Source organism: Meles meles, chromosome 1, assembly GCF_922984935.1.
Source record: "Meles meles chromosome 1, mMelMel3.1 paternal haplotype, whole genome shotgun sequence".
NCBI classification, from domain to species: Eukaryota; Metazoa; Chordata; class Mammalia; order Carnivora; family Mustelidae; genus Meles; species Meles meles.
This window is the reverse complement of record NC_060066.1, coordinates 182,334,710-182,362,626: the sequence shown is the minus strand read 5'-3', so window position 1 is coordinate 182,362,626 and position 27,917 is coordinate 182,334,710. Positions and strand designations below refer to the sequence as shown.

The 27,917-nt window shown below is 53.6% G+C and overlaps 1 protein-coding gene across 7 annotated transcripts in view; it reads right to left on the bottom strand.

Moving 5' to 3' along the window:
- ERI3 (ERI1 exoribonuclease family member 3) overlaps window positions 1–27,917 on the bottom strand; it is a 125,979-nt gene that overhangs the window by 12,532 nt on the left and 85,530 nt on the right. For 6 of the 7 annotated variants that reach the window (XM_046003495.1, XM_046003467.1, XM_046003486.1 and 3 more), the window contains one exon: window positions 12,212–12,311. The exons of the other annotated variant lie outside the window; for it this stretch is intronic. In XM_046003495.1, the coding sequence (XP_045859451.1) occupies window positions 12,212–12,311 (100 nt within the window). The remainder of the gene's footprint in view (window positions 1–12,211; window positions 12,312–27,917) is intronic. 7 annotated transcript variants of the gene reach the window in all.

Sequence of the window (27,917 nt, the reverse complement as noted above, 5' to 3'; positions counted from 1 at the left end):
CACCTCTCACCTAGGAGACTGCATTGCCCCCGTCAATCTCCTCCAAGGTATCCTTCTAAGCCACAAATCTGGTCATTTCACTCCCTGTCTTAAAACCCTTCAATGACCCAGGAACAGGAAAGGACAGCATTGGCGATACTGCTGAAATCCAAGGAAGCCCTCCAGTGTAGGGCACACTGTAGTAGCCACGTTTATTTCCTGGTGCTGATAACTGCTGCAATTATGTCAGATGCCAACATGAGAGAAAGCTTGGTAACAGATGTATAGAAACTTCTCTGCAAGTAAAATTGGTTCAAAGTAAAAAGTTTAAGAGTTAATCATTAAAATAACAACCACCACTCCAACAGCACTTCACTGCTCTTAGGACAGCGTCCAGACTTCTTTATACAGTTCTGGGGATCTGCCCAGCTTCCCCCTTGGGCCTTGTCTTCCCCACTCTCTTGCTGGACCCCAGAGTTTAGGCTCTTTTGCTTCTCGGTGTTTTCTGCATGCCCTCCTTCTGCTGAAAGCCCCACCCCTTGCTATCATTTCCTCATGTGTCTTCCCTGGGCCCTCATGTTTGTGTTAGGGATCCTTCTCTGTCACCTCCTGCTAGATCACAAACCCGAGGGCACTAACGTTACCTGTGCAGAGGCCCTCAGTAAACACATGCTAAGTGGAAAAAAGGAAGAACTGGAAGAAAAGAAAGAGGGAAGGATGGGAGGCAAGATCATAGGCAAACCTATTACAGCCCTGACATCGTTGCCCGAGGCCTAGACATGCCCAGGCCCTGAAAATGAGTCGAGGTCCTTGTCCTCAGCTTCCAAAGTGCTGGGGGCTGAGCCCCTTCCCCACCTCCTCTCCTTCCTAGTATCTTGATTTCCCCAAGACTTGCTGGGCCAGGACACTGGCTGGGACCTGAGCTCTCAGCAGTCTGGCCACAAGTCTGTCCAGCAAACTGATGCACCTGGGGGCAGCAGTATCGGTGATGGGACTCCCCAGTCCTAGCAGTGATGCCCTGGAGAAGGGCCTTGCTCTGCCTGGGGACTCTGCGAGGGGGGCTGCCTCCCCGAAGCCCAGTCCCACCTGGTAAATATTTCATCCTCAAGCTGCTCAGCTAATCCCTATTAATTTCAATACCGCCGCCTTGCCTGGCTCAGCTCCCAATGCATTATTTATCCCCTTTGTTTGTTTGTCGCTAACAGGTGGGCCCCAGCGGAGGCGCTGACTAGGGACAAGCCCACTCCATCACAGTGTGGCTGTGAATTAATCATGAGGACTAATGGGAAGCACCTCAGCTCCAGGCATTGCCCTCGCCGCCTCCCCCTGCCCTGGAACCCAGGGGTGGGCCACGGCCACCTCAGCTCAACTTCATTCAAAACAACACATTTTATTTACTATCTGCCTACACAAGCCAGACACAAGGTTACCCTTTGGAGATACAAGCTGAACAAACAGGCGTCAGTTCCTGCCCTCAGGGAACTTACAATCCAGCTGAGGAGAGAGGCGTTAAAGGACTATTAATTAGGATTGTGAGGAAAGGCCGTGCAGGGCAAGTGCTGGGTGGTAGGCAGGTGTGCCCAGGGGAGGACCTGACCGAGTCTAGGAGTCAGGGTAGGCTTCCCTGGGGAAGCAAACTTTAAGCTGCTCTCTGAAGGATGGGCAGGAGTTAATCAGGCCAAGGGATGGGAATGGGGGGCTCCCAAGGACCATAAAGCCATGTGGGAAGGCCTTAAGGTGAGAGAAGGAATGGCAGTTTCCAGAAAATGGGGGAGGGTCCTTTGCTGGAGTGCAGAGGGCATGAGAGAGGCAGGCTCAAGAAGGGGCAGGGGACTGGGTGACAAGGCCCAGCTTGGGGATGCTTTTCTCCCTACATGACCCCGGCATTTGTTCCTGGTGGACGGCCATGGACACATCCTGAACACCTGATATGCACACTCACACCACCTTTGCTGACTTGAGCAACATCCGATTTCTTGACCTTCTGCTTGTGGCTCCCGAGATGGTCAAGATCATTACCTCTCAATTGCACGGATTAGGAAACACAGGTGGGCATTCAACCTGGGGCTTATGTGAAGGCCTCTGTGGGCCTCTCAGCAGCCTGAAGCTTAGGTGTACCCGTGGCAGGACCAGGCTGGATCTGGCCCACTGACTCTACGTGGAGACCAGGCACAGGGCTGGGAACCCTAAGCTGCCTCAGCCACAAGTGCTCACATCACCTCCCGGCAAGGAACCTCCCTCACCTCTGAAAGCCAGCACTGGCCTGGGCCCCCAGAAGACCTCAGCAAACATCTTCTGAACGAATGACTGAACAGAAGTGAATGAATGCCCCACAATTCCCCACAAAGACCTTTCCCTCAGATACTCTCCTCAGAACTTTTACAGAGATCTAAAATAGACAAATGAGCTAACTGGTACTCGGTCGGCAGGGAGGGTGGGGTGGTTTACAGTATTTTCAAATGCATTACCTCCTTTCTCCTCATAGTAAGCCTGGGAGGTTGGAGTCACCATCAACCCCATTTTAAAGAGGAAGAGACAAAGGCCCAGAGTGGTGAATGACATATCCAGGACCACACAACCTGGAAGTGGTGAGTCTTGACTAGAACAAGGACATCCTGTTTCTAGGATCTAGGCCCCAGCACATCCATAGGTCTGCCCCTCTGTGGGCATTTCCCCAGGGATCCCTTGGTGGCTCCAGGGACCCTAGTTCTCAAGAATGATCCCCAAATGGCCCCACCTCATTTTTGAACCAAATGTAGCTCTGCCAGGGCAGAGGCTTCACTGTGCACATGGTCAGGGTTTGTAATTCTATTCAAAGTGGCCACTTTGAAAATCCATATGTCTCCAGGCTCCCTGTACATCATGGTGTCAAGTCCTGGAGCAGAGGCATCCATCAGCACCTCCCGACGCCATGGTCTGTGTGCCCACACGCCTCTTCCCACCCTGTGCCTGTCCTTGGCTCCTGGCCACTCGGGCAGTACTGGCCGGCCCCGGGCAAAGGCTCAGGCTGGCCTGCCTGCTGGGCCCCACAGTACCCTTGCCTGCAGACTAGTTCGGCTGCCGGGCCCCACCCCTGCCCCAAATGCTGCCTCTGCCCTGCCTGCTTCTCCAGTCTCTCGGAGCTAGGCAGCCAGCACGGAGGCAGCCTCGATAACTTGCTAACGTGCTGCCCATGCTGTTCTTAAAAATTTATGACTGTGCAACATGAAAAATCCGGCTGAGGAGCCGTCATTAGCGGCGCTGCCTCCCTCCCCCACCAGAGCCGCCCTCGTAAATTGAGATTTATGGCTGCAGCAGGCGGGGCGGGGGCGTGTGCAGGCGGTGAGGATGTTGTGGGGGAGACAGGGAGACCGATGAGCCAGCGGTGGGGCCAGGGGCTCCCCCCTGCGGCAGCTCCAGCTTATCACAGTCTGCGGTGAGACCCACGGAGAGCAAGGTCTTGGCTGGGGTGCAAGCTGGCACAGGTGCTGGATTCTGCCTAGCCGAGGGACTGGACAAGGAGGGGCCTATCCCCTGCCATCACTGGCTCCTTCAGGTGGAGGACCAGATCCTGAGGTCCAGGTGCCGAGCAAAGGCCTCTCAGGAGGATGACCTGAGGAGGAAGAAAGTTGGACGGAGGGAGGCAGCATCATGCTCGTTGGAGTCACAAGGCCTGAGCCCCAGAGCCAGCTTCTCCGAGAAGCACACAGGTTGGCTGTGACTGTGGTAACCCCACAGAGAACTGGAGGGCAGGCAGGGAGTGGGGAAAGAGGGTGCCAGCCTCTTCCCTGATCCTCTTTTCTCTTGTAAGGAGGGCTGGAGGAGAGCACCTTGGTGTGGGGTGGGGGTTGGGGAGGGCAAGCCCTAGACCCAGGCTGGGGCTGAAGAGGAGGTAATCCTGCAAGCCATTCCCCACTGAAGCCCCCCCCAACGCCCCCCCCCCCGCCACTCCTCCTATTACCTCCCCGCTGCCTCCTCCCCTGCTCACTTAGCCCTGTCAGCCAGGCCATTATGAAATTGGGGTTTCATTTACAGACTAATTAAACATTACAGCTTGTTCACAATTACAACGCGGGGATGAGGGAGTAACTAATTACGGAAGAAATGAGCTAACATTTATCTCTGCTCCCACCCTCCCTCTCCCCACTGCCCCCCCAATCTGGCTTCCTCCCACTCTCTGGTCAGTACCTGCTCTCTAGGCTTATTTCCTAGGATGGGGGACTGGAAGGGCCCAGCACCCACCCACCCTGGACACAGGATCTGACTATTATTCCCAGACACTCTGGGGAGGGGCTCAGCTCCAAGGACCCTGCTGCAGAAGATAGGGGTTTTGTGCAAGACCTTAGGTGTGACGAAAGTGAGGGTCCCTGTGATGGTATGTGTGACTATGACATGGCGGGGAGGGTCGGAGAGACACTCTACTTCGGTGTGTGTGACAGTACAGTGGGGCTGTGTGGCTCTATGTCGCTCTACCTTGCAGAGCAGGGTTTTGGTGTGACTCATGCAGACAACTATTTGTGTGATGGGGCATGCGTGTGAATGAACCACACCCTCACCCTCAAACCCCAGACAGAACAGACAAGAACTAGGTGGTTGCAGGAGGTGATGGTCAAAGCAGCCCTAGGCCCAAATCTCCACTGGGCAGCCCTATTCATTCCTGCCTCAGAAGCAAGAAAGGGAGCAAGGTTACCCTGTGCTGGGAGCTCAGCTCATCCCTGCCCTCAGGTTGGTCTTGGCCTCAGGCCAGATGCCCCCTGGGGCCCAAGAAGCCTCCTGGGGGCCTGGGGTGCCCCCTGTGGGCAGGAGTCCTGGGGTCTGGCTGGCCTGCCGCAGAGTTTAATAATAGTAACAGTGAGAGTAAGCGTTTCCATCCTTCCTGCCTTTGGGCAGAAGAAGAAAGGAAAGAGGAGGGAGAGGAGGGAGTGGAGGGAGCGGGCTGAAGGGAGGCTTTGAGGCCTCAGAACTCACATCAAACGGCCGGATCTGGGCCTAATTGTCTGACCCCTGCCCCTGCCTTCAATCAGCTCTGCGGCTCCCCGCCCGCCCCTCGCCTAACTAGCAGCCATGTTCTCCTCATTAGGACAAGCTCCCCTTGCACACGTGTCCCCGGACATGTCCCCAGCACTCTCGGCTTCCAACCCTGCCTGGTGGGAGGGTACAGTGGGGATCCAGTTTTGGAGGGGCCCCTGGGACAGCTCTACCCTCTGCCACCACAGCTGCCTGGACGAAGATGCTCAGCCCCTCTTCTTGAGCTGCAGGGGCCGGGATGCCACATGTGGTGACATATCATGGGGCTGGCTCAGCCGCTGGGTGCTTTCTGTCCTCTGTGCGTCCTTCTTGCTACAGCCCGACTGTCTCAGACACACTGCTCCTGAGGGCGGCATGTGTTTGAATCCTGTCCCTTTTGGTCTGGTTCAGCCCGGCAGGGGTTCTGGTCTGGGTCAGGGTCTGTGTTCAGAGGCTGGGAGTGGAAGGAACGTGTCTGCCCACTCTACAAGGGTGGCTCCCTTCCACAGGCCCAGGCATGCTGACGTGTGGAGTGTCTGGGTCTGCTGCCACAGCAGTGAAGCCACAGAACTTGGTGGTTTCGAGCTCTGGCCTTAGAGAGAGAGATGCTTAAATTCCAGCTCTCCCACATCCCTGCTCTGCTGCCTGGGGTGAACGGGAGCCTTCCTGAGCTCCAGTGTGCTCACATACGCTAGTGCGGACAGCCCCTCGCTCACAGGGTTTGGGAATGAGATGACAGCTGGGAACTCCTCTGTACTACATCAGGCGCTCAGTAAATGTGGGGTACCGGTGTTGGAAGGCGATTTAGACCAAGCTGCCCCCTCCACAGGCCAAAGCCCCACTGTGCCCAGGTGGGGTCTGGGCCCTGGTCACAAGGTGTCAAGGAGGAACTGTGGGCAAGGGGCTAATACCAGGGGCAGAAGCACCCGATGCTGGATGCTTGGGGGCAAGGATGTCACACAGAGGCTTCAGGTGGCAAGGTCAGAGCCCAGCTTAAGGACTGTTGAGGGGCGTTAGGTCAGCTAAGTGGGTCTGGGGCTGGTCCATGAGGCGCGGCCCCACCCAGGAGTACTGAGAGCCTGGGAAGAGGCATGCCATGAACACCACCAGAGTGAAGGCTGTCTGGCTACACATGGCGCTCATTTCCAGGGTACCAGACCTGGATGCAATCAGGGGAGGGGCTGGCCTGGTCTGGGCCCTGACATTGTCTCTCACCTTAAACCAGTGGTAATGACTTGCAAATATTGATGAAAACGCAAACTAGAGAGATTGTGTTTTTCGGGGAGTGAAGGTGGGGAGCGGGGATAAGGAGGAAAATAAACTGAAATGAAGTCCAGTTATCTCCCATCTGTGGCTGCTCCTAATCCCCCAGCCCAAAGGAATCCAATGCCTTATCTGCCCTGTCAATCACTCCATCACCGCCCAGTGCTCGGTGGGCACCACACACCCTCACACACACTCAAGCACATGCTCACACATGCACACACACGCACACACTCACTCCACCGACTCTTGCTCCAACACTCCCGCCCACCCCCAGCCCATTACTCCTCTGAGTAGGAGCCGCCAGCACGCAGGTCCTGCCAGATGGATGCAATTTGCATAATATCAGCAGCGGAGGCTGCAAGATCACCAGGGGTCAGGGCGCTGACATCCCCACACAGTCTATCTGCAAGTGCTAATTTGGCCGGCATTGATCTGTCTTTCTGATTTCTTTGTCATTTACGTGTGCGACAGTTTGACAGGAGATACAGAGAGAGACAAGGGGAGGCCAGGCCGGCCTGGGGCTAGGAAGGTAGGGAAACAAAGATTGTACTTCCCAGTGCATCACACACACACACAACACATACACACACATACCAGAACCTTCCCCTATCCATCCGGCAGTCTGATTGTCCATCTGTCCAGTCATTTTTCCACCTGTGGTTGCCTGGTGTCTGGCAAGGACCTATTCCTCAGACGTCCCCGGGGCTCTGAGGGCACCAGCTAAGGAAGGAAGGAGTACCCCTCCAGGGGAACACTGCCTCCAGGCAGGCCAGTGCAGCCCGTCGATGCCTACAGAGCTGTCCCTTCTCATAGCCACCCGTCCCTCAGCGGCTCACTTTCTCTGGGCCTCACCAGAAACAAGTAGATGGAGTGGGGGGTGAGGGTGGAGCCAAGGAAGCACATACTCAAGCTCTCTCTGCCCCTTCCTGAACCCACCCTGAAGATGGCCAAAGTGGAGGGACACGGGGTGGCCTGAGCAGCACCTTTCTGCCTCTCTGGGATAGCCAGAGAGGGGTTACTAGGTCTGCAGGGGCCTTATATCAATACTCACCACCCTCAGGTCTTCCAAAGCCCAGACTGTTTTTTTAGCTGATTCTGAAGCCCCTTAGCATCAGACCAGATCTAAATGCTACCTGCTCAACCCTCGGCCACTGTCCCCACATTCTTCCGTGCCTTGAGAGAAGGGTGTCCCATAGGGATGGGGCACTGCCTGGATAGATGTCAATGGTAAGGGGGAGGGGAGGATAAGATTGCAACTCTGGAAAGAAAGAACCCACTGCAGAGAAGTGAACATGGTCACTCTGTCAAGGGAGGAAGAGGGGCCTGAGCCTTCCAAGGGTGAAAACCCCTTCCCTGACAGCCACAGTGGCTCTGTCTTGGCCCCACCTCCTTTCCCTTGCCGATGGCAGCAGAACAGGGTGATCAGAAGGAACTCCCTGCTGGGCAAGAGGGGGGGCTGGCGTTTGGTGTGTGCTAATCCCGGGCCTGAGGTCTTCAGAGGGACCTGGGGAACTTCAAGGAGGGGAAAGCAAAGCTGTACTGTAGACGAGCTCATTAGCCAGCACCCCCACACCCCCACGAGGAGGAGGGCGGGCGGCCCAGGGAGCGTGGCGGCAGAGGCGGCAGAGAAAAGGCTGTCACTGTCCTTTCTTCCTTTTGGTACAAGCATCTCCCTGAGCCGACGATTCTCCTGCAGTGACACCTCTCACGGGAGCTAATGAGATCCGTGTCACAGAGCTAATGCGCTCTGACTGGACTCTTGATAGACACCCTACTCCAGGGGAGACCACAGGCCAGTACTGCCCCCCTGGGGCCAGGCTCCCACCTTGCCTCCTGCCAGCCCAGCTCTTTTTGCCAAACCACGCTGGGCAACGACCTCCTGAGAGCCCACTTGGTGTCTGGCTGTCCCTCCTTACCATGAGCCTCAGAGGGCTCCTCCTCAGGCCCTGAGCAGAGGAGCTAAGGAATCAGGGCAGGACCACCCAGTGGGCATCAGGGAAGTTTCCAGTTACTCTCCTAGCCAGCTGAAATCAACAGTCTGTGGGGCCTCCATGTCCCAAAAACAGATGAGATCCTGTGCAGATTTCTGGGACCTGCTGTTAGAGATATCAAGTATGGAGGGCCTGAACATCACCTCCGACAAACTGTGAGTGCAGTCCAAGGATGTATTTTGTACATGCACACTGGGAAGTCCAGACAAGATTCCCAGAAGAGGTGGCCTCTGGAAAACGGGCAGGATTTTCCTGGTCGATGAGGTGGAGAGCAAACAAATCAGAGTAAGAACTGTCAGAGCCAGAAGGAGGTCAGAAGCCTAGAGTTGCTGGGCTCTGGCCCTGAGGGCAACTGTAGCAGGCAATGCCTCCTTTCCTTTCTTCCTTGACAAGGCTTTGTCAAGGCCTGTCTGTTCACACTGACTGAGGAAAATGAGGGAAGTGAGCCTGTGTTCTTCCTCATGTCTCTGTTGGTAGCACAAAGCCCAACACCAAAAAGGTGCCTCCTAGTTCAGCACAGCAGTAAGAACACAGAGCCTGCACTCAGACGGAACTGGGTTTGAGCCCTGGTCTTCAATTTAACCAGCTGTGACCTCAACTTCCTAGTCTATAAAATGGGAATGCTAATGCCTGCCTTCCATAAAACTGATGTGAAAATTACATTAGTTAATAAAGAGCACCCCCAAATACTTGCTGACCCTTTGCAGAAACACGAGAAGCACCGCACAGCGCTCCAAAGCCGCCTGCAGAGGCCGCCCTGCCCCGAAGCCTTTGGTCCACACCAAGGGTGCAGACGGAGTCCACGGACCGCCAGGCATCAGCAGTCCCCCCCACATGGTCCCTCTTCACCCACACCCCGCTTCCACACCACCCTGTTCACGGGGCTCGCAAGCCCAAATCCACCACCCGAGGAGGACATGTCCCTCTCCTGACTCAGAGGCCATGCTGACAGCCCCTGAAATCCCTGTCTGCCTGGAGCTCCACCACCTCTCCCTCCGTAGCTAGGGCCAATTGGACCTGTGCTGATGACCGTACCTGAGCTCCGTGGGGGCAGGGCACTCTGACATCCTCACCCATACACCTATCACGGCTCCTGACACATACAACAGGCGCAAGGTAAACATTCACTGACGGGTCTTCTGCCTCCATTCCCACGGCTCCTGCTGGCTCTAAATTAACTGTCGCCTCCATGAACCTTACAGAACCACCCCTTCTGCTGTTTCTCCTTGCTAGTCCTCCCCGTGAAACCTCTCAGACTGCTCAAATTGCAGCCCAACTCTGACCAGGGCACTGCTCTGCCAGGACGCCCCCCGGCTCCCCTGCGAACAGTTCAGCCATGCACATTCATCCCAGCGGGCCCTCTCCCCTTCTATAGCCTACCGCCCAGCCCCGGGCTGGCCGGCCAACCCTCTAGCACGCCTGCCCCTCGCTCTCTCAGCACCACCACACCGGGTGCTCAGCCCACCCAGATAGGCCCACAAACTGCCCCTGCCACCCATACCTTAGAAAGAGGCTCAGGAGCTCTCTCTAGATCCTAGGATCATCAGTAATTTGTACACAGAGAAACTGCTTACCCCCCCTGCCATAGCATCATGGGAGAGCCAAGCGGATCCCAGAGATGGCTAAGCTGTGGGATCTGTGGAACCCTTGGCCCCCATCACCAATGCCCCCCCCAATATGCATACCACTCCCCACTTCAGGCTGGCAGCTCCTCACGCAGTTAATTAGCACTATGTCACTGAGGACCAGCCTGAGTGGCCAGTGACAGGAGCTGACCCTTGACCCCAGGGCTGGAAAACAGTCCACATCAAACTCTTACAGCGCGACCCTTTTAGCACGCACAGTAACTCGGGGCACCGCCAGCTGAAGCTCATTAAAGCTGTCTCTTTGGCGCGAGGGCCATTAACCTCACTGCTCAAAACCAATGCCTCCCCTCCCCGCCTCTCCCAGCCCAATTAATGCCCTGCATCCTCCCTCCCCTCCAAACACCCTCACCCACACCTCGGAGCCAGCTGGGAGGTGGCAGGGCAGCCCTCTGTGCTCAGAGATACAAAGACCCAGTGCAAGGAACCCCACGGGCCCTGGGGAGGCCACGGTGCTGGCAGGGCCATGGGGGAGGGGGAGCTGCTTGAGCACCTACTATGTGCTGGGCCAAGCACCGCACAGCCCTGTACACATGCAGCTTCACAGAACCTCCCCAACAGCCCTGAGAGGCACTGGCACTGTTCCTTGTCTGAGGTCGCAGAGTTCTGGGTGGCAGAGCCAGAACTACTTCTAGCTCCAAAGCCCTTACCCATTGTCACTTGTAACCGTGGACTGTCCCCTGTGGCCCAGCCAGATGGAAAAACCTTCTTCCCTAGAGAGGGAACACCTCAAGAGTCCTAACAGAGAGGAAGGAGGAAGCTCTTCCCCTCACAAACACACCCTGGGAAACACCCGCAGACACAGGGCACCCAGCTCAAGGCCGACCCAGCCCCATGATCCCTCTAGCAGCGAGACTCAACTACTGGCAGTGCGTGCTGACTCCTGATCATCCTGCAAGGGTCTCCTGACTCAGAAGTCTTTCTTCTCTAGGAAACTCCCTGCTGAGCTCCCAAGCATATGACCTTGCTAGGTTTGGGGTCCCCTCCAGGTTGTATGGGAGAACTCCTATGGAAGGGAATAGCAGCTGCTGTGGGGTACCCCTAATTCCTTAGAGCTGTTGACTGATTCCTCTTTCCCCCCACCCTGGACCCCAGAGGAGCCTTGGGGTGTCCCAACAAGAATGATACACGGCATCCCTGAAGTCAGTGAGATGTACATAAATAAGCAGAAGTCACTTTGGCCCCTGAAGACAGGGGAATCCTCCCTTGGGACAGCCTAGGTGCTCCTATCACAGCCCTTCTCCATCTCGTTCTAGGATGTGACCTCCTTGAGGATAAGCATCTCTATTCAAGCATGCCCAGCACCCACTAAGTACCAGTGATCTCTGTGGAAAGGATGAAGGGCTAGTCTGTGACAGGTGACTGGGTCCTTTTGGTGTATCTTGCTGGTGCCTCTGCCACCATAGCTCCCCACAGGTACACAGGTTATGATTATACCACCTCCCAGGAGTACCACGCCCCCCCGCCCCTGCTCCTCCCCACTTGGAACAAAGCCTGTGCTTGTCAAGTACCCCACCTGAAAGCATTTACATGACGTGTGCTCACACACAGAAAATCGGATACACAGAAATGAACAGACACACTTTCTGGTGGATACACACACTGGTTGATGGTCGCTTTCATATACAGACAAATGCCCTCAGGAAAATCAACCCAGATATTTCATTACACTCACTCACACCCCTGCCCAATACTGATATATCCGAAGTTAGCAGAGCCTCCAATGCATAGAACCACAGCCACTCCAGCCCCCTCCAAGCAGGGATCCCTCTGAGGGTGCACCCCCACCTGGTACCCCAAGCGGCCCCTCCCAACCCAGGCACCGCTCAATGGAGGCTGCTGCTCCTGCGGGGGAGTCAATACCCTGTGGACGGAGCCATCGGTCAGAAGGACCCCAACTAATTAAAAGCTGGTGAGGTTTAAATAATTCATCTCCTTAACTCCCATTGATCGCCCAGTTTAGTAGCCACAGACTTGAAACAATATTAAACAGCCTCCTCTAGCTCCACAGGGGTGGGTAAGCTGACATGTGCCCACCCCTCTGAGGACATCACCCACCAGAGATGCAGGCAGGTTTGGGGGCATCTTGCCCTGAATTCAAAGCCACCTGTGACCCACCCAAAGCCCAGACCCCAGTCTCCTCCTAAACAGTATTTTGAGAGATCTTTTCCAGTGGTCTGGTTCCATTTTCCCGTACACCACCTTCCTTCCCCACTCCCCCCAGCTATGGAAAGCACCCCGTTAGAGCACACGATGAGCCACAGAACCCCTCTGTGTGCCAGGGGACTGGGGCATGCGGGCAGGGGGCTGACTGAGCTGCCAGGGGGTATATGTGGAGGGACTGACCGATGCCGCTGTGGGGCCGCCCTATGTGTTGAAGGCTGAGGCCCTTGTTCATGTCTAGAAGTCCATTCTTGGGCCAGCAGCCCATGGCGAAGCTGTAAGCCTGGAAGACAGGAGGCAAGAATGGTTAACAGAGGCCCTGACCCCCAGGACTCACCACCTCCACCCTCCAGCCAAATCTTCCCCCTAAGGGCTTACTCTCATTATGTCATTTCATAAGAGTCCCTGCACTAGGTCCCCTTTCCACCTGGGCCCCCACCAGAAAATCCCTTCCTCTTTCAGAGGTCCTTTTGTCCTAGGCATCTCCCCATCAGAGACCTTCAATCCCCAACAGATACCCCCTTGCCAGGCTCCTCTAGAGAGCTCCCATTTACTAAGACCCTCCTTCTCAGGACCATCGTGTCATCAGGGCACCCCCTTCACCAGGCAGCCCTGTTAGATACCCACCCTAGGGTACCCAGCACTGTGCTGCGCCCCTTCCTACAGTACTGCTGGTCACAAAGCCTGGTGTCAGGAAGGACTTGGAGACCAACATATGCAAACTGCACTCTATATAGGAAAACTGAAGCAGGAGGGGGCTGACCACCTGCTCTTGGTCTGTTTGCTTTAGACCGAGAGGCAGGCCAGGCTGTGGAAGGCTGAATGCCATGCATGGGCTCAACAGAGGAGGGCTAAGGTCACCTGGTCGACTCAAGCAGCTGTGAGGGGAACACACGGAGAGTGTGTGTGTGTGTGTGTGTGTGTGTGTGTGTGTGCGCGTGAACACCAGAATGTGTGTGTGGTGGGGGAACAGATCTCTGCTGAAGGTCAAGTGCTCACTTATGCATATTCAAAGCGGCCACCCATCGATCTGTACTTAATTGTTTTCCTGGGGTTGGGGAAGGAAGTGCTGGGGGCATCGATCTGCTCAGGCCCCTAGCACTTCATTGCCCCCCTCCATCCCCTACTCGCGCCACCTGGCCGCCACCAACCTCCATGGTGAGGGGCAGTATATGGCAGGACAAGGGATGGCACTTTTCTTTCATAATCCCTTACAGGCACAACAGACTTGACATCACAGATGAGGAAACTGAGGCCCGGAAAGAAAAGACTTGCAAGGGTCAGAATGCTATTAAGTGGCCTAGTGTGAACTGAATTCCTGCTCCACCTGCTAGCGAAGTCCTAGGCTTCTACCAGAGGGCTTGTGTAGCTGGCTGGCCTTCAGACATTACCCATACCCTCACCTTTTAAGTCCTGGAACCCCAGGCTACGCTGCTCCCAGTGGCAGGAAGCATATGGGATGTGGTCAACAGGAGTGTAGCTTGGGGGAGTTCCCAGAAGCTCAGTGCGGAGACCACGAGGTGAACCAAGGGGACTGCAGCCACATTCAGACAGGCACTGCAGTGTCCCCACCCATGCCCCGGCCTGGAGGTCCCCATCCCACTAGAGACTCCCTCACAGCAAGGAGGGCCTAACACAGGGTCAAAAACCAAAGACAGGAAGCTGGACCCAGAGTCCGTGCTGAGGCCAAGGGGCGTGTACCCTTCCTTCCCAGCTGCAGGAACCAAGCCCTGGTCCTGAGAGTCCTTCAACCTGAGCACCCTCTGGAGCCGCTTTCCTTGACCACAGAGGTACCAGCCACAATTCAACATCCCAACCAACCCTCCCACACTTTCCCAAGCCACAGCTGGACCCCCAAATCAGGGGCTGAGTGTGAGGCTCAAGGGCAGGGGAGAGAACACTGGCTTGTGGCCAGGGCAGAGCTGGGGGAAGGCAGGCAGTGAGGGAAGTAGCCGGTGGGTGGTGCACAGCTGGACGAGCTGCTGAGCCCGGCCAGGGCCATGGCTGGAGCGCAGTGGGGCAGAGAGCAGTGGCGGGCCGGCTTTCAAGTACTTTAAAATCACTTACAAAGGCCGGATTAAACGATCAGAAATTCCATTTAATAGGACAAATAAAGAAATAACAATCTACCCTATCAGCCTGGAGAAGGCGAGCTGGATGGGTTTTTTTCCCCCTCTAAAAAGGAAAAAGGGAAGGAAGGGGGAAAAAAGAAGGATAATGTGTGTTTACTCAAGCAAAGAAAAAAATATTTAAGTGATGTCGGGGAGAAGATTGCAGTAACTAGTGAAGAATAACATCGTCTACTTTGCTGTCAAATCACACCCGAATTTCAGTAATAGATTCTCGGCTGACACTCAATTCAATTCGAAGGTGATCCTGCTTTATCCCAGCCCATCAAATATTAAACACTTGCATTAGCAGGTGCTGCCGCTTCCCGGCTTAAAGTGGCGGGCGGGCAGCGGGCTGCGGAGGCCCCTCTGCTCTGCTCGCGGCTTGGGGACAGGGCAGCTCCGTTATCTGCCCGTCACCCCGAGTCTTATCGCAGCTCAGCGGGAAGACCACTTCAGATAACGCTTGCCCTGACGCGTCACCGTGATTAGATTATTATAATAATTATGGCTCCCCAAGATCTCCCCTAGACTGGGACATGTGGAAGGGGGGTGGCGGGCCAGGCTGAGCCTGGCTGGACGAGGGCAAGCTGAAAACCCAGGCAGAGAAGCACAGGTAGCAAGCAAGGCAGTGGCCCCGGTCCCGCCTGACGGATGCCTTTCAGGAAGGGCAGCCTAGCTTGTCAGAGAGAGGGCGAGATGAAATGGCATCTCCAGCGTGGCCGTGGGTGTCATGCGCACAGTTTCATACTCCCAGATAAGGCATGATAACCAATTGCTGCCGTGACATGGCCTCATCCAGTACTTCCTCAGGGGGGCACAGGCGGGAGGAAGGGGGCAGCACATGCACTTGGGTCTGCCAAGCTCCTAATAAGAGGGATTTAATTTTTACAAATGCTGCTTCCAGCGGGGCTTTCACATACCAGCCCAAGTCCAAAATGATATTAAAAACGGTTAATTAAAACTGCTCTCCTTCAGCCTGGGCTCTCCCCCTGCTGCCCCTGCTGAGAACCCTGGCATGTCTCCCCCAGGTACTGTCACACACCCTGCAGAGCTGAACCTTCAGAAGTGACCACCAGCCTCAAGGAACCCCCACAGGCACAGTCCCAGGGCACAGTCTCACAACCTTCCACCAACTCCTGCCATCTGAGGTACCCCCTCAGCCACAACCAGCAGATGCAGAAAGCCACCCAGAGAACACAGGGTTGTACAGAAATCTGTGTTCCTACCCATGTATGGTCTGGATCCTCACACCTGCTACCACTCTACACCTGTACCCACATGCCCACCACACCAAGCACTCACTTCTAAAGTCCCTCCCTGCCAGATACGTACACCATCAAGTGCACACACCTGCACAGGCACCAAACTCTCCCTTGGGTTACTCGGTGCATCCTTCTATTCCCCACTCCCTCCAGACATCCTCCCCAAGATTACATCTATCTGTGAATCTGAGCAGAGCTTTCCCAGGAGCCCTGCTCAAAACAAGGTGATGTGGGTTGTGTCTCGGAGATTCTGGCTGAGAAGTCAAGGCTGGGACCTAGGGAACCAGCAGAACAGGAGAATCAGGGAGGCTATCCCCTGCGGCTGCCCACAGGGGCACTGGAGAGAAGCAGGCCTGTGTGGGGTTGGAAGCAGCTAGGAAAACTTCCTGGAGGGAGTGGTAGTGGAGGGCTGGGTGGGGGGTTAACAACACTCCAAGCAGGAGACACAGCAAGGACAAAGGAGAATGGCAGGAGCAGGCTTGGTGAGAGCACAGACCAGGGCTTGGGTGTGGCTGGGGCAGCCCACAAGGACAGAAAGAGCCCCATCTTCAGGTGCTGCCTCCCAGCTCTGTGTTCCAATGGCAACACTGGCATCAATCAAGGGACCTTATTACTTATCCATCCTCTTTTTTCTGCCTGCTCCTTTTCCCTGCCTCCTCCTTCTCTCCCGCCAGTCTGCAAGGACCTAGGAGTTTTCTGACCTCAGTCAGCAAGGGGTGGGAAAATGTTTTAAGAGCTCTCACCAAGAGCCTGTGCCCAAGCCCCTTTTCCATACTGGTTCCAAATTCTTGGGGTGCCACTTCCCCAGCTGCCCCTCTCCTGGCCATCAGGACCCACCTGCCCAGCTGTGGCTTCCTGGCCAAAGAGTGGGGCAGGTGGAGCCAGGGTGAAAGATGCTGGGGGTCTACCAAACCACCCCACCGCAGCCCTGTGCCACGCAGGCACACACACTTCCTGTCCCCTGGGCTGCTGTAATTTCCATGCGCGGGGAAGCAGGTGCCGAGCTGCTCCCGGCTGGCTCTTCTCTCTCGCGGCTCTGCCCGCCTTGGCTGCTGCCCCATTAGCTTAGTGGCCAGCCATCTGCGACGGGCCTGCCGCGCAGCCCTGCTGTAGGCGCGGCGGGTGGCCCCCTGTGTAACAGGGAGCTTTGCCATTAGCGCCTTTAATATTCTGACACCTCAGCACAGCCTGCTATTACATGCAAACGCTGATCGCCCTGTGAAATTACATTGCTGGGCCCGCGAAATGGAATCGTGTATAATCAGCCTCCTCCATGCACTGTCAGTCCCATCACAAACACGGCGCCCGGCGGCTTACGGGGGCTTAGCAGCTGCGACAAGTGTATTGGGTTTAATAGATGAAGTAGCCCTCATCGGCAGCAGCATCAGATCCTTCAAAGAGGAAGGAAGAGGCATCGATGGCTGCGACGGTGCCTCTGCCCACCCATTCACTACCTGCCAGGGCCCTGAAGGGGGGTGGCCACTGAATGGGTACGGCAGTGGCTGGGGTTAGAACCCAGCTCAAACTGCACACAGAAGCACAGACGGCTCTGTAACTTCCGGAAAACCCAGAGCTTCCAAGCTGCAACCAGCACATGGGACCCACCCAGCTTCCTCATGATGGGGGGAGGAGCAAGCCTTTAACCAGACCTCTGGGTGACATGTCACCTGGTGGACCCAAGGCTGATGGGTCATTTCCCAAGATAAGAAAGCCACTCAAATCACCTGCCATTCCCACGAACATCCAACAGATGAAGCTGTAAGGGGGATGCTCTGGACGATGGGGGAGAGAAAACCTGACAGACACAACTACTACTTAAGTCCTTATCTAATTGGCCAGCGCTTCTCTAGCTGGCGAACCAAGTACCAAGGACAGAGGTAAACATGAGGATGGCAGACCCAGCAGCCCAGGCCTCGGAGAAAGGCAGTATGGTTGGGCTCAGGAGTCAGACAAGCATGAATTCGGTTCCCAGTCTGCCAGTTATTAGCACTGTCACTTGGGAGGAGTTACCAAATGTCTCTGAGCCTCAGTCTCCTATACTATAACATGGGAGGACAGTTCTTTCTCCGGGTATACCTGAGGTCACTCAGAACATCCACTCCCACTGCGACCTCCAGATATTCTTGGCGCTGTCACCTGAAATGCCTTTGAGAATGCGGTTCCCTCTCCCTTTCCTGGGCTCGGCCAAGCACCAGTTGTGGCAGACTGTGTTTTCCAGGGATGGCTGCAACACCATATCCCATCTCATATGCTCTTCTTCCAGTGTGACTTTGACTCCCCTGTTATCAAGAGAGGGAGTCTATGCCCCTCTCTTTGAAACAGCATAGGCTGTTGGGACTATTTCAACTAGCAGAGTAATGCAGAAGTAATGCTATGTGACTTCAAGGCGATTTCAGAAATAGAGGAGGCAGCTTCCTCCTCATTCATTGGAACACTTGCCGGGGAGCCCTGAGCAGCTCTGTACATAGCCAGACGGCCCCAGGGCAGCCATCTTGTGAGGAAGCCCACACTAGTCTGTACAGAGACCACATACAGAAGCCATGAGAATAGGCAAGGAAAGAGAGATGCCCGCAGCCAGCTCCCAGCTGATCCAATCACACCCTGTGCTGGCTCCAAGGACTAATAACTACAAATGAATGAGAGAAGCTGAGCCAGAACCTATTTACTGAGCCCCTCCTAAATTCCTGACCCACAGAAACCATGAGATAAAATCAGAAAGCTATTGTGTTAAGTCACTAAAGTTGGGGGTGACTAATTATGTAGCAATACTAGCTAGAAAACCAATACCTACTCAATTCTGGATATACTCTGCCAAAACCCCTTCAACTTCTTGCTGCTTTGAGACTATTCCTCCCCTCTCTCTGGGACTCCATTCCAGGTCATCATCATACTGGGTAACTTTAGTATCTACAGGACAGCCCAGCCATGAACCTGGCCTTTCAGTTTCTCAACTTCTGTGCTCTAAAGACCTTCTCCTCTACCCATTTCAGCCATCCGTAGGGAGTGGGTGCTTGAAGTGGTAGATCTCAGGGCTCCAGGCCTGGTAGACAGAGGATCAAGACCAGAAGGGGATGGACAGACTAGGAAAAGAGCAAGAGTAGAAGGTACAGAAGCTGGCAGGATAGGAGGCTGGGGTCAGAGTGGAATTATCATTGTAAGATTTCTGAGGGAGAGCAGTTCTGGTTGATAACAAGGCCCCAGGATCTACCAGTTCAAGCACCCACTTCATGGTCTTCAAGCCCCCCTGTCCACTTATCCAAGTACACCTTCCCTGAGAAAAGCCAATGGTGACTCCATTTCTCCACACTTGATCCTGAGCTAAGTGATGCCAGAAAGTCACTCTGATGCATAGAAAGTGGCCACAGTGGCCAAGATCACAAACTGAGCAATTCTCAGTGGTATGCAACACTCCTACTCTTCTCTGACTTTCACAAAGCTCATAAAAGCTGTGGCGCAGAACTCTTTCAACTGCATGCCCCTCGCCTGCAGATGCGTCTGTACCCTTCCCCACCTGCTCCTCCACCAGTGCTGTTCCAACAGAAGGGACACCTCACTTCTTGTCTAAGGCCAGTCCCGTACTTGTGATTGACATCTCACCCTTCTCCTGCCTACTTGGTCCTCCTCCATCTGGGATCCCCTTTCTTTCTAATCTTTAACCTTCCCCTCTCTGCTGGCTCCTTACCACTAGCATTCTAGCAAATGTCTGAATCTCTATCAACTTTACAGAATTTGTGTCTCGGGTTCCTCTTTATAAAATGGGGGTAATCACACTTTCTATCCCATAGAACTGATGTGAAGAATAAATGAATTAGTGTGTAAAATGTTTAAAACAATGCCCAGCCCTCTGAAATGTATGTCAGTATTAGATTAATATTTTTAAAGCCCTCTATTCACTCCAGGTCCCCACCTGGCGACTGACTGTTTTCCTGTTAACCACCAAACTTCTCAAGGTTATCTCCACTCGCCTCCACTTACCTCCCCCGTTGCTCCTTCACCCCTGCAGTCTGCCTTCTGGCCTGACTGGTGTCATTCAGCTCCTGCTAAAGCCAACAGTCCTCCTCACGCTGCCCACACCTAGGGACAGTTTCAGAGCTTTGCTGTCCCCGCCTCTCTGCGGCCTGCTTCAGCTTTTACACTCTTCTCCTTCCGTTCTCTTTGAGTTCTCTTATCTCTCTGCCCTGCCACTTTCCTCATACTCTCCCTGTAGTCCCCTCTGCGTGCAGACCATCCTCCTCATGCCCTCAGGTCTTCTCGCTTCCTGTCTTTGTCTACACTCTACCTACTTACCCTCTCCCCGAGTGACCTTTTCAACTTCCTGTCTTCCACCTCTCCACCTTCCAAACTGATACTCGTTGCCACTACTTGAGTAAAAATACATATTTTCTATTGCCTACCTGACATTTCTACCTGGATTTCACCCAGGTACTTCATTCTCAAACATCAAAACAAAACAAAAAACCCCAAACTAAAAAAACCTGTTCCAACATCTCGTCTCCCAAGTTATCCTTCTCTTGGGTTCCCAAATCCCAGTGAAAGCCATTATCATTTCTGTGGTCTATTAGAAGTCCTTTTTCTTTTTTACTGCCCCCTGAGTCCTGAAATTGCTGTTTCATGCCTCCAAAACATGACCTGAGCAGTTCCTTCAGTCTGCCGAGAATGCCCTTGGCCTTCTCCCACTTTTTGTCCTAGTAAACACGTACTCTTCTTTTACCACTGACTCAAAGTCTTTACCAAGTCCTCCTTGACTTGTCCCTTCTTTAAACCCATCCACACTCTAAACAGCATCTGTAACACCAGATTTGTTCACGTAACCGTTACCCCACAACGGTGCTGGGAGATTCTTAAGGTCAGAGGCTGGCTCTGCTGTTTCTCCAAATGGTCTTCATTGAGGGGAAGGGAAGGGAAAATAAGACCTCTCTTTGGGCCTAATTTTGCCAAGCGGGAAAGCCTGGTTTTCAGAGTTGCTGCTCCTGTTGACCCTATCTGGTCTACTTCGAGAACCACTGCTGTTCTTGCCCAGCAGACCAGCAATCCTCCCACAGCCAACCTTAGAACTGGGGGCTCGGCTGTCTGTGTTAGGAGAGAAGGGGAGACTGTTCCTGTCCCTCCTTCTCTTTTTCTGAGCTCTTTGGCTTTACGGGTAGCTCCCACTCCATTCCTGTGACCCAGCAGAGCAGCAAGAGGATGGACACTCACATCAGCTGACACATCCCATCCTCTCTATGTCTGGTGGGTAGTATGTCCACAGTGTTCCCTGGTCAGGGGTCCCAGAGCTGCCGCCGCCTCTGTCCATCAACAGACCTTGAGTGGGATGATTATTGTCTCTGTGTACTTCATCTTCCTCCACACGGCCCACAGCGGGACGGCTGCCTCCAGCAAGCTGGACCACCACTACAGCAAAGGCTGGGGCTGCAGCACTGGGAGGACGGCTGCCAACTTAGCTGGATCCCATGAGGGTCCTGAGTCTATTTTCAGGTGGAGTAATCCAGAGCCTTTGCTTCCCTGCTGAGTCAGAGGGGACCTGGGGACACCGAGGTTTCTGAGGCGAGAACCAGATAAGGAGCTCCTGAGCCACGCTGCCTGAGCCCCCACGGAAGAGGCTGGCCTCTCTGGGGCACCACACGCACTGTCACAGAGTCAAAGGCAGCAGGTCTCAGCCAGCTGCCCAGGGTGAGAGCTACCTTGTGAATTTTCTTTGTTTTCATTACAATTTTCTCTCCCATTGCTTCTTTTTAGCCAGCCCTCTCCTCCCCGAGGTGCTGGGGATTGAATGAAACACCACCCCCGGCTCCAATAAGTGTATTTCAATTACATCTGTCACTGCATAACGATATAATGATATATCATGTGATATTAAATCCATGGTAATCATATCAGGGATTTTTTTTAATCGTGCACTAATCGCATTATTACATCTCTATAATTAACAACAGGAGGTATGGAAATTCAGTTAAGGCAGAAGGCTCAATGTACTCCCCTCACCCCATCCATGCCCTAGCTTCCCCAGATTAGGGCCTGATTAGGAGTTGGGAACTGCAGGGCACCAACATGATGGGCCAAAGCTTCCACCTCCCAGTGCCTTGGCCATGGGCAGAGCCTTCAGCATCCAGGACTGGCAGAGATAGGACAGACTGAGACCAGGAGCATCTTGCAGACGCTCAGAAAAGAGCCTGGGGTGGAGGCCACACAGAGAGGCCCAATGACGAGGCTCAGCTGGGCCTTCTAGACCTCCTGTCCTTGCAGCACCAAATCTTCTCCATGGGGAGGGGTGTTACCTTTCCTTCCAACCAGCAAGGTTCTCAAAGGTACTTGCAAGGCACAAGGCAAATTCCTGCCTCATGGTCTCCTAGATCAGAATTCCTCTTGCTACTGCAACATGCATTCCCTCTCTCTGACCTGGCCCACTGTGGTGGTAGCTCTTAATATCACCAGGTCCAGCAGCTGTGATGTCGCTACCTCTTGGTCCTAAAATCCCTGAGCTGAGCAAACCGAATTTGCCCTGGGTCCGTTCCTCCCCAATTCTTTCTCTGAAGCCTGTCCCTTCATATTGCATGACAAGTGGGGTTTTTGATAACCACTGGGGTTGCTCCCCCATCCCCCAGAATGGTCCAGGTTCTTATGTCCTCCCACCCAGACCTATATGGAGAGGGGAGGGGCCTGGGACTACAGCTTGAACTATGTCAAATGACCCTGTCTCTCCCACCTTCCTCCCCCCCCTTCCTGATACTGAGCTGTTAGGGCTAATCCCCTCAGGGGTGTCAGAACCAGTCTGCAAAGCAGAATTCTGTGTTTCAAGTCCAAAGCTTTGAACTTGGCATGTAACTAGTCCTCAGTGAGGGGCAGGCATTTTGCTAAGTTTGACTCTCAGAAGTTGGACAGGCCTGAAGATAAAAGAGAAAAATCATGTCCTTTTTCCTAATAAAAAGGAGACACTAATAGCAGTCAGCACTTAGGCAAAGCACTTTAAGTTTCTAAAGTGCTTTCCAAATTAAAATATAATCCTTTACTGAGCATGTGACACCGCCACCACGACCACCAACCCCTCACACACGAAAGCATGTGCCTGCTTGCACATAGCACATACACCTTCGCTTTCCTTCTCCCTGGGAAAAATGAAAAGGGTGTTCAAAACCTTCATCTCAGAGCTCTCTGCATCTTCATTGGCTTGCTCATATAACACACACTTACTGAGCAAAGACTACGTGCCAAGCTCTGTGCTAGGTACTGGAGACACACAGATCAAGTGGACTAAGCCACTGCCTTCAAGGAGCGTTCAAGCTAGAAGGAGAAACAAAGACATTTACATGCAGTGGTGGGGGAGCTTAGATCCTGTAACAAGAGGCAGAAACCCTAACCAGGCCTGGAGGGAAATCAGCTAGAAGACTGATGTGGCCTTCCGTAGGACATCCAAGGCAGGGTGCCTAGAGAAGGTGGACATGTGGGCCTGGAGCTCAGTTCAGAGGTCGGAGCTGAGACAAGAAAGCCCTAAGAATGTGTAGGGGTGGCATTTGAAACTGAGTAGGTTAAGATCACCCAGAAAGAGAATAAAAAACCTTTGAGGGTCACAAGAGGCCCTCTCTTCTTTGATGTTTGGACAGAAAAGAGAAAGCCTGAGAAATGGAAGGCTGAAACCCTAGAGCCTCCAGGACTGATGCCCAAAGAGCCTCCTCTCTGGACACGCCCACCATCCTGTCCCCTGTAGGCTCTTGTCACCGCCACCTTTGCTCTGCCTAGATGTGGTTCAATGGAGGACTGCAGGATCTGGAATCACACTGACTCGCTCATGACAAAAATTTATGGACAGCCTATCGTATGCGAGGTCACATGCATACATTAGCAACAGAGACACAGTACTGTCCTCAGAGAGCTTCAGTCTGTCAGAAAAAGCGGATGTTAAATAAAGAGCAACGTAAATAACCACTAAGGACCTATAGTAAGGACTCAAAGAAGAAAGGTACGCTGTTAAGACAGGACAGAAGAGGGAAACCTAACCTAGATGGGGGGAACACTTCCCTGAGGACAGGGAAGCAGGAATGATGGACTGGAGGGAGAGGTGTTTGCGGTCAAGGGCATGATGCATGCTAGGGCCTTTAGGCAAAGGGTAACAGCACTTGGAAGGAATCAAACACTTGGTATCTCTGGAGCACAGGAGATAAGTATGAGATGCAGCTGATGAGGAAGACAGGAGATGCCCAGACATGTAGGGCCTCAGAGGACACAATAAAGAGCTTCATTATCATTTCCTAAGGTGATGGGAAGCCACCCGAGGGTCTACCATTGTCATGCGATGTGATGTTAGGGTGCTATACCAAAGTCAAAAGTTAGTTGCTGTGCACCCTACTCCACCCCATTCCTAAGGGTAGTCAGGCCCGGGAAAAGCTAATAGAGAACCAAGACCATTTTCTTCTGAAAGGAGAGGGAGAAACTGCACAAGCGACTGAACTCATTCATTTAATCACTGAAGACTCACACAGTCACTGAAGGCCTGCCAGACCCTGCCTGGCACCTCAACTGAATCCCATGTACACCGTGCCCTCAAGAACTCACAGCCCTTCGCAGGAAAATGAATACAGATGCCATGAAGAGCCCAGTCACTGTGACAAAGTGATCAGTGAGAACTGCAAGAGCGTTACGAAGGAGGAAAGTGCTTAGGCCCAGAGGCATCTGGAGCCCGGAATCCGTGTGCTGCCTCCTGGTCCTCTCCTCACTGCAAGCAGCAGTTGGCTGGCTGGGACAAGCACTCCCACACAGGCTGCACACTGGGCAGTGTGAGGAGGACCCTGAGCCAAGGCTCCCAGGAAAGGGCTGGATACCAAGCAGCAATGAACTTAAGCCAGGATCTTCTGATTGCACAAATGAAGGTTGGAAGGATGTGACCAAAGCTACAGAGGAGAGAGGAGGGAAAGGATCACTGTATCATCCCAGGATGATGGAAGGGGCACCTTTAGAATGAGCAACAGGGCTTAAATAGGAAATCATTCCAGGACATGATTCAGGCAACTCTAGTCCCCTGCCCTGTCTCCGCTTTGGAAAGTGAGGGGCTTAATTACTTGACTTCTTAGGTCTCTTCCTGATCTGAAATTCACTGGATCTGAGGTGAAACTCCCACAAAAGTCAGGCTTATTTCTGATCCCGCATCTTTGCTTACACCATTTTACCCCCCAAACACTGGCCTTCTTCCACCCTCTCCAAATCTGGCTTATCTGCCAGGACACCACTTTCAGGAAGCCTGTCCTGATTTCTCTTCCTCCCTCCCCCACGTCCCACCCTGACCTCCACAGTTCATACTATGTTCTCCCTATAGCACTTTGCTTAATTACATATCACAGGGGTCTGGTTCTCTTACTCAACTGGTCTGAGGACTGTCTTGTCTCTCCTCGACCCCTGACATCCATTTCAGAGGCAGGAGGGAAGCTCCACTCTTGCAGGCCCTAGAGGCAGGCAGAAGTCTGGGTCCCCACTCCCTCTGCCCACAGTCCTTTGAGAACTCGACAGGCCTCCACTTGAAAAGGGTGCTAAAAGCAATGATGTCTCCAAGTGCGATGGGAGATATTTGTGTCTGCTTTACCCTTGGCTTTTTGCTCCGGTTCAGGTAGGAGCGGGGTGGGCCGGCTGGCAGATCTGAGAGCGCGGCACGCCCCAGCGGGCAGGGCGCACAGCGCGGGGAAGGCGCGAGTCAGTCTGGAGTGCTCCCCATTTATCAAGCTCACGCAGGCCGCCAGCCGAGCGAGTCTTTCTATCATTACACCTCTCAAAATCCGATTCATACCACTAATCCTGCCTTCATTCTCCCAGATTAATAACATCTCTTTCAACCTTCACAGTGTGATAAATAGACAAAGAGAGAACAAAAGGAGAGACAGAAGAGAGAGAAAGAGCTGGAGCAAGTCCCCATAATAGAGAGAGCCGAGAAAGAGGAGAGGGAAAAAAGGAGAGCGAGCGAGAGCAGGCAGCGGCCGGAGACTACAGCTACCTCAGAGAGCCGCTGAGGAGAGCGGGCCGCTGCGCCCCGCTATGCGCTCCGCTCCGTCCCTGAAGAGAAAGAAAGGCTCGTTAACAGCTCCTTCCTGCCTGCACTTTTGTTCAGATTCTTTTCTTCCCTTCCAATCCTGCTTTAGGTCAAATTCTAGTGAAAATGAGTCTCGCGGTTTCCTGGGCTCCTCCCAGCCTCCCTACCAGGCCCAGGGAACCAATCGGGCCCCTGGCAGCAGGGCTGGATCTAGGCCCAGGCAGGGCTGGAATGGGTTTAGCAAGGGAGGGGTAAGCTGGCCTAAAGCTTCCCCAGAGCTGTTGCCTTAGCCAGGCCCCCTGCCTTGCTCTTTAGGCTGACCAGGAGAGGAAATGGAGCAGAGGGAGGCCACGGGGTCCATTTCTTAAGGCTCTGCCCTGTACAATTCTCTGACCTAAAGCTCTGGCTGGTCCAATCCAAGGCTCCTAGCCCCCAGCAGCCCAGCCCTAGCTATATGGTGGAAGTAGGCCCCATGAAGGCTTGCTAAAACTGAGGTGTGGCCCATACAATCAAATTATGAGGAGAATGTGCTGGGAAAATCAATCCCACTAGGTCCCAGCGCTAGGCCTAACACAACTGATCTGTGACGATTCTCCTTGTTCTCTCTGCCCAGAGGCTCACCCACACTTGTCTCCATAGCACACTCCCCATCCTCCTCACAGACTGAGTTCAAGAGCCCCCCCTTCCTCCCATGACCCCCACTTCTGGGTGCCAGTCTGAGCTCTTCCAGGAGAATTCAGCCACTCCCTCTTCTGGGCTCTGGAAAGCAACACCATTTACATCACCCTGTAGTGAATGTCTCCCTCACTCCACTGGGAGTCTTTCAGCATTCTGAGTTCTCTCTTCCCAGGTCCAAGCTACCCATGGCACTTCTGCTCTTTCTTGACTTTGCCCAAACTAGCCCTAGCAGAAAACTAAGCCAAACAAGATCTGACCCTCCCTCTGGACTGCACAGTATTCCTAGGGAGTTCACAGGCCTAGCTGAGAGGCAGGGGCAGGGGCATCCGGCCCTGGGAAGCTCTCTTGGCTCTGCACACCCACTTCTTTCACAATTCACCACACAGGACAATGTGGATTTTTAAAAAAATAATCCAAAGACTTTAATGACTTAAACCTGATTAGAATATGCCACATGAGAATCAATATTTTACAGAAAGTTGTACAGAATTTTTTACAAAGAAAACTTTATGTCTGTACCACATACATTTTATCTATTTGAAAATTTTTTTTACATTAAGCTCCTCAGATTTCTCTATCCCTTCGTATACTCTTATGGTGGGACGTAGGTGGTGTGTGTGCAGAATGAAGGCCCGTCTTGCCCAACCCAGCCTAGTATGAGGAGCCGTCCAAGAAAGTCAAGGCTTCTCCAAGGATGGAGGTTGGTGGTAGAGAGAAGCAGAGCCTCAGTAAAAAGCTGGTGGCCTTGTGGTCTGCTTAGAGACAAGTCCTATCTACGAAATATCCTGCAGACACTTGTCAGTTGTTTTCCTCTAAAAAGCCTCCCCCTATCCCCTGCTCCCAAACACAGCCCTGCTTTTGGATCAAAATGGCTGCTACCTACTACTACCATTCATTCCCGGGGACCCCGTTACTTCTAACTCCAACCCTCAGGTTTGGGGAACTTGAAAAAGCTCAGAGAACTGGAGCTGGAGGCTTCACAGAGCTAAGTAAAAGAAACAAGTAGGCAGAGGGTAGTCCTTGGGATCATATCCCTCCCACAAAAAAACCCAGAGACTCTGTTAACCTTCCTTCAGCCCTGTATCAGGACTCTCGGCACTCACTTGTGCCACTAGACCTCTAAGATCAGACACCTACAATAGAGAGGGTGAAAGAATGATAGCGACTTACATTTGTCCATGAGTCCAAGTGACCCAAGGAGTTGGGTTAAGAGAGGGAATCATACAGTCTCAGTGAAGGAGAATGGTCCTCCCTACAACCAACCTAGCCCACTGGTACCCTGAACTCCAGAGCAGGCTAGGTGCAGCTGGCGCACAGGCCCATACTGCTTTCAAGCCTAAGGCCACAGGAGAATTCCAGAAACATGGAACTTGGCCCCTCCCTTCCCTAAGAGCCCACATTACTGGCAGATCAGAGAGCCTCAGCCAGTCAACCCCCCTGCAGCCCTCTAGACACAGGCAATCAGCAGGCCCAGACACCCCTAAACTTGCTCTAACCAGCTCCCATGCTCTAAATTCCCAGGCAACTTCCTGGACAAATTTCCCAGGGGCTTAGAAAGATGCTCTAGCTGCTGCAGCCCCACCCCAAACAGAAGGACAACCCCAAAATCTGAGAAGTCAAGTCATGGCAGCCCCTCCATCCTCTGCTTCTGCTGCCAATCCTTATTCAATACACAGTCTACTGCCACCCCTATAGGTAAGACTCTGCCACATACCCAACTTTGAGGGATGAACCTCATTCCTTCAGGGGGTTTGACTCCTTCAACTGAGAGGGACAACCTAGATCCCAGTAAGGGACCTGTCTGGGGAGCAGACAGAAGGACGTCAGGC